The 12,251-nt window shown below is 39.7% G+C and overlaps 1 protein-coding gene and 1 long non-coding RNA gene across 2 annotated transcripts; one reads left to right on the forward strand and one right to left on the reverse strand.

Annotated features, from left to right (window-relative positions):
* The first annotated feature begins 391 nt into the window (after nt 1-391).
* Nucleotides 392-10,981, forward strand: RIOK3 (RIO kinase 3). Its single transcript, XM_084507400.1, has 13 exons — nt 392-524; nt 864-985; nt 1,777-1,922; nt 2,053-2,157; nt 2,627-2,736; nt 3,461-3,604; nt 4,287-4,414; nt 5,529-5,717; nt 6,135-6,294; nt 7,352-7,432; nt 7,515-7,604; nt 7,964-8,071; nt 9,584-10,981. Exons 1-13 carry the CDS (start codon nt 456-458, stop codon nt 9,683-9,685), a joined length of 1,554 nt encoding a protein of 517 aa, XP_084363526.1. The 5' UTR covers nt 392-455; the 3' UTR covers nt 9,686-10,981.
* LOC311430629 lies at nt 1,904-3,670 on the reverse strand. The gene is made up of 2 exons (XR_014688915.1): nt 3,438-3,670; nt 1,904-2,192 (listed from the first exon to the last, which is right to left on the reverse strand). It is a non-coding gene; the product is annotated as an uncharacterized lncRNA (long non-coding RNA).
* Nucleotides 10,982-12,251: the final 1,270 nt, after the last annotated feature.

Raw genomic sequence — 12,251 nt, forward strand, 5'->3', positions numbered from 1 at the left:
CAGGACCAAACCGATTTGTACACTTAGGCTTTTATTTTATTTATCTATCTATTTATTTATTTATTTCTCCCCTTATCTTCATTATTTCCTCAGATCACGCAAACTTCACCCCACAGGACCATTTATGATCACTATTTATCCTATCAGCAAGGCTGCCCGGCGGCTCCTCGCCCTTCCCCGGGCGCTCTCGGCAGGGACCGGCGGCTGCTCCCCGTGTCCCTGTGTGTGTCCCCATGTCCCCGTGTGTGTCCCCATGCGCGTCCCTGTGTCCCCACGTCCCCTCCCCGTCCCCACACGGGTCCCTCCGGAGCCCGCCGGCAGATGGCGGTGCGAGGGAGCGGGGCGGCGGGGAGGACCCGGAAGGTTTCTCGCTCGGAGCCGCCTGCCCGCCCTCCCTCCCTCCCTCCCTCCCTCCCTCCCTCCCTCCGCCTCCTCTCCCGGCCTTGGCAGCTCGCATGGAGCCGCTGGGGATGGCCGCCACCGCCGTGCCTGACGCGGGGCCGGGCCCCGGCTGGCAGAGCAAGGTGAGGGCGGGCGGCTGTGGGGGCGGCTGTGGGGGCAGAGCGGCGGCTGCCGCCCCCTGAGGCGCTGAGGGCGGCTGGCGGCAGCGAGCCGGGCTGGGGGAGGGCTTCACGGCTTCCGAGGGCGCCTTCGTGGTGGTTTTCCCTTCAGAAAGTCCAGAAATGAGGGAGGACATTGCCCATAAACCAGTGATTTCAGTTATTCCCCCCGAACTTTTACACGCGCTGTGTGTGAACTCAGAAAACTCAACAAGCCCTTAAAAATTACCTCAGTTTATGCTAGAGGCACTGCTGTTAACCTGTTATGGGGGTTGCCGGCTTGAGCGAAATGTTTATTTACAGTGTCCCTGGGGAGCCCCCAAGCCTGCATCGATATCGTGTTCCCTCGCCGAGGTAATGAGCGAACAGCTGGCGAAAGAGCTGCAACTGGAAGAAGAAAATGCTGCTTTTCCTGAAGTGGTTGCGTAAGTTTAAACCCCGGATTAGTCATCTCCAGAGTTGTAAATCCCCATCTTCTGTCCCCTTCTGTGCACTGTGCTTATAGCATAGCACTGTAGTAAGTGCCTTGCCCAGTATTTCCTAACTCTGCTCCTTCAGGTCTTTTTCAGTGAAGATGGCTTCCCCAGGTACAACTCTTCCTTTAAAAACTATCCTCTGTTACCACTCCTCCTTTCTGGATATTTTCTTCACCTTGTTTTGGTTGCTTTAAGCCAGTCCATAAGCTATGGTTTGAGAGAAGTTGTCAGAAATGTTTTTTTCTCCTCTTTTAGGGAGTTTTGTTAATGGTTAGTTTGAAAACTGTCAGGTTATGCATATCACACGTGTTCTCCCTGTACTTGGAAGCTCTAATTGTGGCCCAGAGCTTACTAGTTCTAAATGCATACAGATTCTGCCTGTGGCCTTTTCTGTGAAGCACAGCAATGCAACACTGATTTTGGTCTCATTTTTAATATATAGTGCATATGTTTTGTTTTTATGTATCTATATACATTTATGTAGCTATATGACTTCTTTCTCATAAGGGACATCTTAAAAATGGAGCCTCACACTTCTTACAGAATGGTAAACAAAGACATTGAAGTAATTTGCCCAGCAAAGTAGTTGTAAAAAGAATCTGGGGGGCATTTGAGATCCATTAGTTCCTACAGAGCTCTGCACTACATCTTTTGTATAGAGTGCTGAAATGGTATAAAGGAATGTTTCTGTTTAGATTGCTGCATTTAATTTTTGGAATCAATTTTTTCATTTTATATAGTGTTGCTGAAGGACCCTTTATTACAGGAGAAAATATTGACACTTCTAGTGACCTAATGCTAGCCCAGATGCTGCAGATGGAATTTGACAGGGAATATGATGCACAGCTTCGACGTGAAGAGAAGAAATTCAACGGAGATAGCAAAGGTACTTTAATCAAAAGAAATATTTTGGCTTTGGAGGCATTCTAGTGGCATTCTACTTCAGTTGACAGAGCTGTGAAGACTTAGAAAATCCCTGATAATCACAGACGTGCTTATTTGTTTTCTTTCTCAAGTCTCCATATCCTTCGAAAATTATCGGAAGGTGCATCCCTTTGACAGTGACAGTTCAGAGGATGAGGTTGATTGGCAGGATACCCGTCACGATCCTTACAGGGCAGGTATGTGGCTGTTCTAAACAGTACAATTTCTCTAGCTGATAGAAATAAGAAAATTAGTTTTCTTCAATGTGAGAAGAAACTTTTCCACTAATTCTGTGGAAAACCAGGTCACCTAATTGGGAGGTGTTATGCAGGAAGATGGGCGGGTAACTTAAGGCTTCTGTCTTCCAGTATTTTAGCTTCAGCGGCTGAAATTTGATTTTTATAGAGAATATATTGGGGCATCTGCACAAAATATTGAATATTACTTTGTCTGACACTCCAGAGAATACATAAAAGTAAGTCATGACATAGCAAGAATCTGACGTGTTTAGGATAAGAGAAGATAAGACTGCATTAAGATAATAGGACTAAAATGTTATTCTTTTTAGTAAGTAAAGCTATATATAATTTTTATGGGCATTGTGGAACCTTAGCATTAATAATGTTTGTTTCAATGTAAAGCTTGGCTTTTTCTTACTGCTGGCAGATAAACCTACTACTACACCGAAAAAGGGCTTCATTGGAAAGGGAAAAGACATTACCACTAAACACGATGAAGTGGTATGTGGAAGAAAGAACACTGCTCGTATGGAAAATGTAAGTGAAAGCTTAGGGGAATTGTGCTTTGCATGTGAAACCGGAATGCAGAATGCTGTAACTTACCCAAAGAAGTAATGTCTCTACTACTGTATATGATGCTAATTTTATTTAATTACTTATTTTTAAAAATCGGATGAAGGCAATGCAGTGGTTGGTTTAGTTATCAAATTGCCGGTTTGACTTGATTTTTGTTGTTGTTAATTTAATAATAGTTTGTTAATGACACGATTCAAGAGCTTGCATAGAACTGTTTTGACAATACAAAGATATTGGCAAGTGTGGTACTTGGGCAAATAAAACATCAAGGATATCCCTGTGAAGTGTATCAATCCAACCTAATTTCGTTCGCATTAATTTTGCTTGCTCAACTAAGTAACTTGTTTTCAGGCAGTGGTTTGATGTACAGCTTTTCAGTCTACGTACCCACAGTACCTACCTTCACTTTTCTTTAATGTAACTGGTACAACTGCTTCAAACAAGGAGATGCTGCAGTTGCTGTTTTACAGGATGTTAGGTAATCTTATTACAAATTTGGGCAGAATTTCAAGTTCTGAGTTTACAGCAATATGTTTTGGATGTTGTGAAACTCACTGTGTGGAATGTTGTCACTTAAGTCCTAATTTAAACTAGATTCGCAGATCATAAAGAGAAATTTTTGCTTGTGCCAATTTCTGCTGTCGGCTAATAACAATACTTACATTTCTGATGTTTCTCCTCATAGTTTGCTCCTGGGTTCCAAGTTGGAGATGGAATTGGGATGGACTTAAAGCTGTCAAATCAAGTCTTCAATGCCTTAAAGCAGCACGCATACTCAGAGGAACGTCGAAGTGCAAGGCTCCATGAAAAGAAGGAGCACTCCACTGCTGTATGTTTTTGAAGTTTCTTTATGCTCTTTATCTTGTGTAACAATGGAAGACTGTTTGGGTAATTCCTTGAAACGTAACCATTTTGAGTAAAACAATTAAGTGATATAATTGACGAAGAAGATCGTATTAGCTCTTGCTAGAGAAAGTCTGTCTTCATTTGAGCTGCATTAACTGTGAGAGCCATATCAAAATAAGAATAAACAGCTTCCAGTATTTACTGTTTTTCTTTCTAAACCTGTCTCATACTCGACTAAAATGAGTAAACTGCTTAGGAATTATTTATAGAAACTCTCTAGAGGATGAATCCGCTGTGGTTGAAGTTTGTGGCTCCAAACATCTTCATAGCAAGTTTCAGGAAAATGAGGTGACCAAGTAAATTTTAGTTAGTAATTTTGGAAGTCAGTAAATAGGCTTAATGGGTAAGTTTGGAGCAGACTCTTTCAAACTTGAATGTTTTCCTTCATTGTAGCTCATACAAAAGGAATATAATATTTGGGATATTAGGTTCATCATGTGTAAGACTTCTTGAAAACACTACAGAAAGTGTTCTTAAGTACTAAGAGAGTTCTAACACATTATTTTTTTTGCGCCCAGTTGGACTCTAGTAGTATATAAATATTCTAACTCAACGTAAAGCAAAGGATTGTTTTAATGAATTGAGTGTTCATTTCTTACCCGTAGGAGAAAGCAGTGGATCCTAAAACACGTTTACTTCTGTACAAGATGGTCAATTCTGGGATGCTGGAGACCATCACAGGCTGCATCAGCACAGGGAAAGAATCTGTTGTTTTTCATGCATATGGAGGAAAGTAAGTATGTTGTTTGGTACTCACAGTACACTGAAGTGTCAGAGATGGCCTAAAAGGGAGAAACCACAAAATATACAAACAATCTGCATCTGTTTTGTTGCTAAGACTTCGAGGTTTTATTCACGTGTATGCAGGCGATGATAAATTCTGAAAACCAAATTTTACTGACTTTGAAGTCAAAAAATTCCTGCTGTCTTCCTTGAGACCATTTGATGAACATGATCAAATCCACGGTGACTTTCTGTAGAAAAAAGTATTCATTTTTACAAAAAATTCTTGAGATTTCAGAGAACTCTTTCCACTGACTTGTCCCACACTAGGGGGCCATCATGATGATCTTAGGCTACCTGCAGATTGTCTTTACATACAGATCATTGTGTTACCAGCTCCATCTGTGAAGCTCAGTGTAGGTGCTCTTTCTTACTTTTGGTTTACCTGGAGAATGGTGTTGGGATGAGGAAACACCTCTAGTTCAATGTATGTTGAGAAGAAACCAATAAAACCCAAATACAGATAACCTGTTTAGAGACATCAGGAGAGACATGAGTTGAGGGCAGAGGGAAGATGAGCTGAAGGGGATGTTTTTTGTTGTTGTTCTTTTGCTTTGTTTTGTTTTTGTTTTTATTTGACATGTGCTTGAATGATATTCAGGAGTGTTCTTTTGCTTATTCAGAATTCAGTGCCTTTTAAGTTGCTTAACAAAACACTGTGGCACTGCCATTGCTGTAGTGATGCAAGGATTTTTTCACTTGTAATATACTCAAAGTAATTATATCCATTAACAGGGCTGTTTCTAGCTATGATATTTAAAATTTTCGCAAGTTGGGAGATGGACCCTATTTGATGAGCAACATACGGTCAGAATTCCTGAAATCAAACATTCAATATCTAAGTTTAATCGTAGAACTGTTATAAACTTAACTTGAAGTGGCTTTCAAACTCAGTACAAAATCAAGTCTTTTCCCTGCATGTTAAAAGTCACTATATCTTGCAATGTATTAAAAAAGAAACAAACCAAAAACAAACAAACAAAAGGCAAAAGAGCAACCATACATTTGCTTGTAAGGATGTGAATACTTACCTTTGTTATGTGTTTAACTCTTACCATGAGAAGTGCAACTGAAGATGATAAAGTTATACCTCCAGAATGTGCCATTAAAGTGTTTAAAACGACGCTTAATGAATTCAAGAACCGTGACAAATACATCAAGGATGACTACAGATTTAAAGACCGCTTCAGCAAATTGAATCCACGAAAGATTATTCGTATGTGGGCTGAGAAAGAAATGCATAACTTAACAAGGTAAAAAAAAAAAAAAAAAAAAAAAGTCAAATGCTTGTTGGTTTCCTCTTCTATGTTTTTAACATACCCTCTGATTTCTTACAATTTAATGAATTGTCAACATCTTCAGGGATTTGGCAGCAGAGTTTATAAGCCCATGAAGTTACCAGGCTCTAGCTGTATAAGTAATTAGTTTTCCATTAGCGTTTTTAGGCCCACTTATGGCTTTAAAGTCTGAATTATCCAATCTGAAATAGAGAGGGGGGAGTATGTCTATATAAAATCAACTACCAGTCTGGTGTATTTCAAAGAAATGGGTCAAGTTCTTCACACACAGCTTGGAAATGAGCAAGCAGGAACTAGAACTCTAGGTTTTTAATTTTACTTTTTTGTTTTTGGTGTTTCTTTCTTAATCAGTATCTATTTTTTGATTCACAGAATGCAAAATGCAGGAATTCCTTGTCCTCAAGTGGTTATCCTTAAGAAACACATCTTGGTTATGTCTTTCATTGGCCAGGATCAAGTCCCAGCTCCTAAACTAAAGGATGTAAAACTTAATAGTGAAGATATGAAAAAGGCCTACTATCAGACTCTTAATGTAAGACAGTGCTGATTTCTCCTCCAATTCTGGGTTGTACTTTTCTTTTGGGTAAATAACTTACAGGACAAATCAGCATTTATTTACTTTTCAGGATGCTTGCATCAGCTTCAAAGTATGGAGTCCAAAGGCTTATTTTACTGCTGTTTAATGAGTGACTTAGAATAAATGAGAAATTAAGCACTAGAAATAATACAAATAAATAATCTTAATCTAGTAGAAAACGTGCTGGAACTTGGTGACAGAAAGGATACTTGGTAGCAGGGAAGTCATGAGCAAGTAGTCCTCCTTTTACAGAAGCAGTAAGTGGCTTAGAAAGTTCTCTGAAGTCCTTCTGGGTTTATAGAATACTTAATTTACAATGTTTAAACACACTTTGGTGAATAAACCTCCCTCCCCTGTTGTTGTTGTTGTTTTGTTTTTTTTTTTAACTAGTGTAGTACTCAGAGAATGAATTAGAATATTGCATGGTGCAATGTTCTAACTCCTGTTTCCTACTGTAATTGTTTCAGACGCATACCTGCTAAGTGTCTGCTCTCCATTAGCTTCCCATGGTCATAAACAAACAAGCAAACAAAACAACAACAACACCCCCTGCCCCCAGCAGCCTGGTGCTGTGAGTGGTCTGTACGTCACATCTTGAGATCAGTAGAGCAACACAACTGTGTTTTAAATGAACCAAATATGGATATTAATTAGGATTCGTCATCTAAAACTGAGACTTTTTTTTTCTTTCCCCTACGCAATGGGGGTAAGAGTGACAGGTATTTTTAGAGAACACGTTTATCTCTCTCATGCACTTGGACTGTTGGCAGAGTTGACATGAGTTTACGAGACTGATTCTTCTCGCTTGCCAAAGCTAAGCTCAGTGATAAAAGCTTCGTTTGCTGGCAGCTTACCAAAACTGTAGTTCCCTGTGAAGCTTCACTGAAGATTTGGAAGAAATAATGTAAATGGTGGGTGGGGAGACACTTTGTTGTGGTCGCCCTGCAAATGTTATCATTGGGAATAGCACGCTTAGCACACTTGATTCATGCATTGATTTTGTTCCTTGCAGATGATGCAGCAGTTGTATAAAGAGTGCAACCTGGTCCATGCAGATCTGAGTGAATACAACATGCTTTGGCATGATGGCAAGGTGAGCGTATTTTTGAAGTGGGAAGGAAAGGTTTCATCCGATGTGAAATGTTAACAAAACAACTTGCTGTCTCCGCCTTCAGGTTTGGCTTATTGATGTCAGTCAGTCTGTGGAGCCCACCCATCCTCACGGACTTGAGTTTTTGTTCAGAGACTGTAGGAATGTTTCACAGGTAGGACCTCTTTGTCTGACGATCATCTGTTAGGCTGAGTGTTTTTCCAAGTTGAAACAGCATCATTGAAATTCAGAGCTAATTTAAAATCAACCAACACAACTCCAAAAAAAAATGGTTGTGGCTGGAAATGCGTAGGATTATTCTTGCATGTTGTCCATACTGATGGTGTTCTTCTCTGAAAAGGAAGAAGTATGGAAGAATAAAACTGTACCAGTGGAAATTAGAACTTCTCTTGGTTGCTACCAGACAAAAAGCAAAAATGTCATTTTGACTAAAAACTTAAGTTGTAATTTGTGGAAGAAAAAGGAGTATTTTGTTTTGTAAAGTGTTTAATGTCTCCTTTTTATGTTGCCTAGTTCTTCCAGAAAGGAGGTGTGGCAGAAGCACTTAATGAGCGTGAGCTCTTCAACGCTGTCTCAGGTTTAAATATTACAGCTGACAATGAAGTAGACTTCATAGAAGAGGTACAACTTTCTGTGTTTAACATCTTGATTTGGTTAGCGAGTAGCTATTACAATACCTTAACTTTCCCAGTTCAGTTTGTATGATTAATACGAGTATAATTTCAGCAATTACTCTGCATCCCCCTTCTAAAACTTCATTATTTCTTCCTCACACAAACACTTTTCAGAAACTCAGATTCACAGACCTCCCTGTCCCATTCCTGATGCCCTGCTCCCAAATATGAAAGTCCACGTTGCATATAATTGCTCCTTTCAGTGTGAAGGGAAATGTAATGATCTATTTTAATTTAAAAGCTAGCATTGTTGTCTTTCCTTACATATACTAAAGGTTACACAGAAAAAGGAGAGTTGTTTTAAAATAAATAAATAAACTTCTGCTTATTGTTAATGTTTTAGGGTTTTACTTCCTTAAATTTAAAATTTATAGCCTAGCATTCTCGATGTTTAAGTGTGACCTTAGACGTCTGAATCCCTGCTAATCTAAATATAGAATAGGAATCTTTGGTCACCTTTTGCTTTAATGTTCAAATTTTGTCTGTGCCTCCTCAAGGCATGCGTCCTGTTACCAGATACTTAGAAGTTGACAAAAAATTCCACGTCTACTGATTAAAGTAAGGGCTGTATGGCAATTCTACTCAAATCTTAATAACAGCACAGGTTTATGCTAGTCCAGTATGTAGCAGGTTTGGAACATTTGACTTGGGGAACAGGTCCTCAAACTGATCAAGGGGTAAAGGAAACACAAAGTGAAATAGTCACGAGGGTTTCTTAGACTTTCCAAGATGAATTTATTAAGCAAAACAAAAATTGCCTCACTGACTGTGTTGTGAGCTTAGGTGTGTGTGTGGGTTCAATTTCATCTTTTTGCCTACGGGTTTTATGGGAAAGACATACTGTTTGTGTATCGGTGAAGTTGAGCCACCCATCCTTAAACTTCAGGCTTTGACTTTAGTAACTACAATTACCTCCCTTGGAGTACAAGAGGAAGTATTCCAAACATAACAATTTGAAGATTAAAGTAAACTACAGGACTGCGTTACTTGGATTGCACAAAATGTTTAAGTATAACTGTCTTCTACTGTCACCGCTGACTATGACTACAGTGGCTTTGTAATCTTAATATCACTTGGAATTTCTCCAGTGTTGGTGGATTGGCTGAATTACAGTGGAGATGATCAGAGTTGGATAAAGGGATGCTTTTGTACTTTGGGGAGTACACCGGGAGTCCTAAGAATCTTCTGTCTTCCCTGCAGCTCATGCCTTTCAGTCGTTATATAGCATGAAGCTGCAAAAGAGCGCTGCTCCTTTTACTAATTTTTTGAGAACAGATGTTTCAAGCTGTATTGCCCAAGCGTATTCCACCACATGTGACAGAATCATTAAAATAAAATTATTGTATATACCTGATCAGTCATCTAAAGGTATATTTTAACACTATTTAGGAACATTCAGGCACAGCTTGGCTTTATGATTTCAGTATGGTTTTTTTTTCTTTTTTTTTTGGCTTTCTAGATTGAAGCTTTGGAGAAGAGAAATGAAGATCACGTGCAGAATCATGGAAAGAAAGTGTCCACGTTTTCAAGTGATGGAGACCCACCTATTTATGATGAATAGCACTGGCTGTATAGCTGCTTTTAAGAAAAAAAAAAACAAAAAACAAAACCACGAGAAACCAACACAGATATGCTGCTTCTGACTATGTTAGTGCAGTGGTAAATGTCAACTGCCGATGTCAAGAGAGAGTGGTTGACTGGGAATGCCAAAATGGAAAACACAGTGAGCGTATGGTGATGCCTCAGTGTTTTGTTTTTTTCTTGTTTGATTTTTGTTTTTAATTTCGCCCACACGTCAGGCTGGCACTGCGGGAATGGAATGTCACTACTTGGGATGGTCTGACAGCTTCACCAATTGTCTGGTTACATTAGGCTGATGTGGCTGAGGTGGTCATATTTTGTGTCATTCAGAGCTTATATGTTATACTTAAAACAAAAAAAAAAAGAAAAAAAAAAGAGTTTAGATCAACTAAACCAGTTAGTGAGAAAGCAGACTCAAAAAAGAGTCCCTCTTTTTTCCCTTTTGCGACTTGAAAAACAAATTAAAAAATTGTGTATCACAACCGTGTCAATGAGCCTTTCGTCCTTCACCCAGGGCAAAATGAAAAGTCAAACTGTGCTGTAATCATGAAACTGTTAATTTAACAAAACAACATCTTTATACATGGAAAGAAAAGTCTGGACCTTTTCATTAAAAGTACGTGGAGTCTGGCTCTAACTGTCTCTGTGAATACAATTGGGTATTAAGAGAAACTGATCTGAATCCAACCTGCAGAGGACTTCTTTAGTGATATGCTGGAAGTCCTGAGGGCTGCATCCAAGATGCATAACAGAGCAAAATCAGTTGCTTTCAATCTTAATATACAAGTAGTTCCAAGAACTCGGTGCAAGTCAAGAAAACAAACACTCAAACCTTTGCATCTGCACTGAAAATCTGGGTAGAGCACCAAACCTTCTTACTCATGTAGAAGATAATCGTACACTTATGAAAACTAAATACTGATCAGAATTACTTTTAAGTTAAGCTTTTTGATTACAATTGGAAAAGAGAAAATTCGATTCATCTTTCTTTCATGCTTTTATTCTTAATGCCAGTCTTCTTATTTTAGCAAGTTTTAAAAGTCTAGCAATGTTTTCCCTCCAGCACATTTGAAGATGAACTGATCTAGTTGGGTGGTTTGGAATTAAGAAGTTTGGATCAACTTTTTAAATTGCTGTTTCTGGTGCTGTTCTATCAAGCAGAATATTGTGTTGCTACATGTGACATTCTCCCAGTGTGCTGTGAAAGTGATCTGGTTTTCTTTTTAATAATTGGAGAACTGGTGATGAAGTAAAAACTTTAGATCTTGCAGTGGCATTCTTGTGTGGTTCTTTGCATCGTACTGGCCATCGCCGATCCTCAGTGCTATGCTAAACCAGAGTTAGGGAGTACTCTCTTTAACAACAGAAAAATGACTATTTTCATGGGTGCTACATAACAGTAAATAACTTTGACTTTTTTTTTTTTTTTTGGCCAGTTGCATTGGAGGTATTTGGATCCTTTTTTTTTTTTTTTTCTTTATACATTTGTGCCAATCTTATTGCTTTTACCCCTTACTTTTGTAAGTAAAGCAGCTTATGTGTTGTGGATATGTCTTCACCACTCAGTGAAACAGTTGCCCAAAATAAAGACATCAGGGAACGAACAGAATTACGTACCGATGTGGAGTGCCACAGTTACCTAACACCTTCAGGAAGACTGGAGCCTGCTGTTGGCACATACAACCCAACCTTCCTCAGAGCATTCAGAGGGTAAGGTATTTAAAAAGAAAAATATTAATATTCTAGACTTATTAAAAGTCTAAGTACTTCTAATATTTCTTAGGGAAACAAACATTTCTCTCAAAGCAGCTATCTACTACGTTACAGCATTCTTGTCAAAGAAGGATGTTAGATCAGTAGGGATGTTTGCATTGGAAGTGAGAGAAAGAGAGCACAAATAACTGGAAAGCAGGGGTGTGTTTTCTGAGATGTCATTTTGAAACAGGAGACTTGTTCTGTTGTGCTTGAGTAGAAGCCTCAGTTGGTATGTCTGTTTTTAACTTCTTTATAAAATCTGCTTAGGACAGAATTAAATATAAAATATAAAAAAATGAAGTGATGGTCCTTGAGCCTGTGAATTGAAGCTGGTGGGCCTGATTATATTGCCTGAATGTCCTGCAGTAAAATCTGCTCAGTCTCAATTTTCTTTGAGACTGTACTAGTGATGGTACCAGAGGGAATGGCCTCAAGTTGCGCCAGGGGAGGTTCAGGTTGGACATGAGGAGGCATTTCTCCTCAGGAAGAGCAGCCAGGCACGGGGACGGGTTGCCCAGGGAGGTGGTGGAGTCCCCATCCCTGGGGGTGTTCAAGGAAAGGTTGGACGTGGTGCTTGGGGACATGGTTTAGTGGGTGACAGTGGTAATACGGGGACGGTAAACACAAAAAAAAAAAAAAAAAGAAAACACAAAAAACGCTTGAGCACGCTCCGCACCTGAGGCAGAGGCGGCCCCTCACAGCCCCCCCTACCCCCCCCCCCCCCCAAGATGGCGGCAGCACCGCCCGTGAGGCGGGCCGCTCGCGCGTCATGCGGCCAGGCGGTGTAAACA

Source organism: Aythya ferina (assembly GCF_964211825.1).
Source record: "Aythya ferina genome assembly, chromosome: 2".
Taxonomy (NCBI): domain Eukaryota; kingdom Metazoa; phylum Chordata; class Aves; order Anseriformes; family Anatidae; genus Aythya; species Aythya ferina.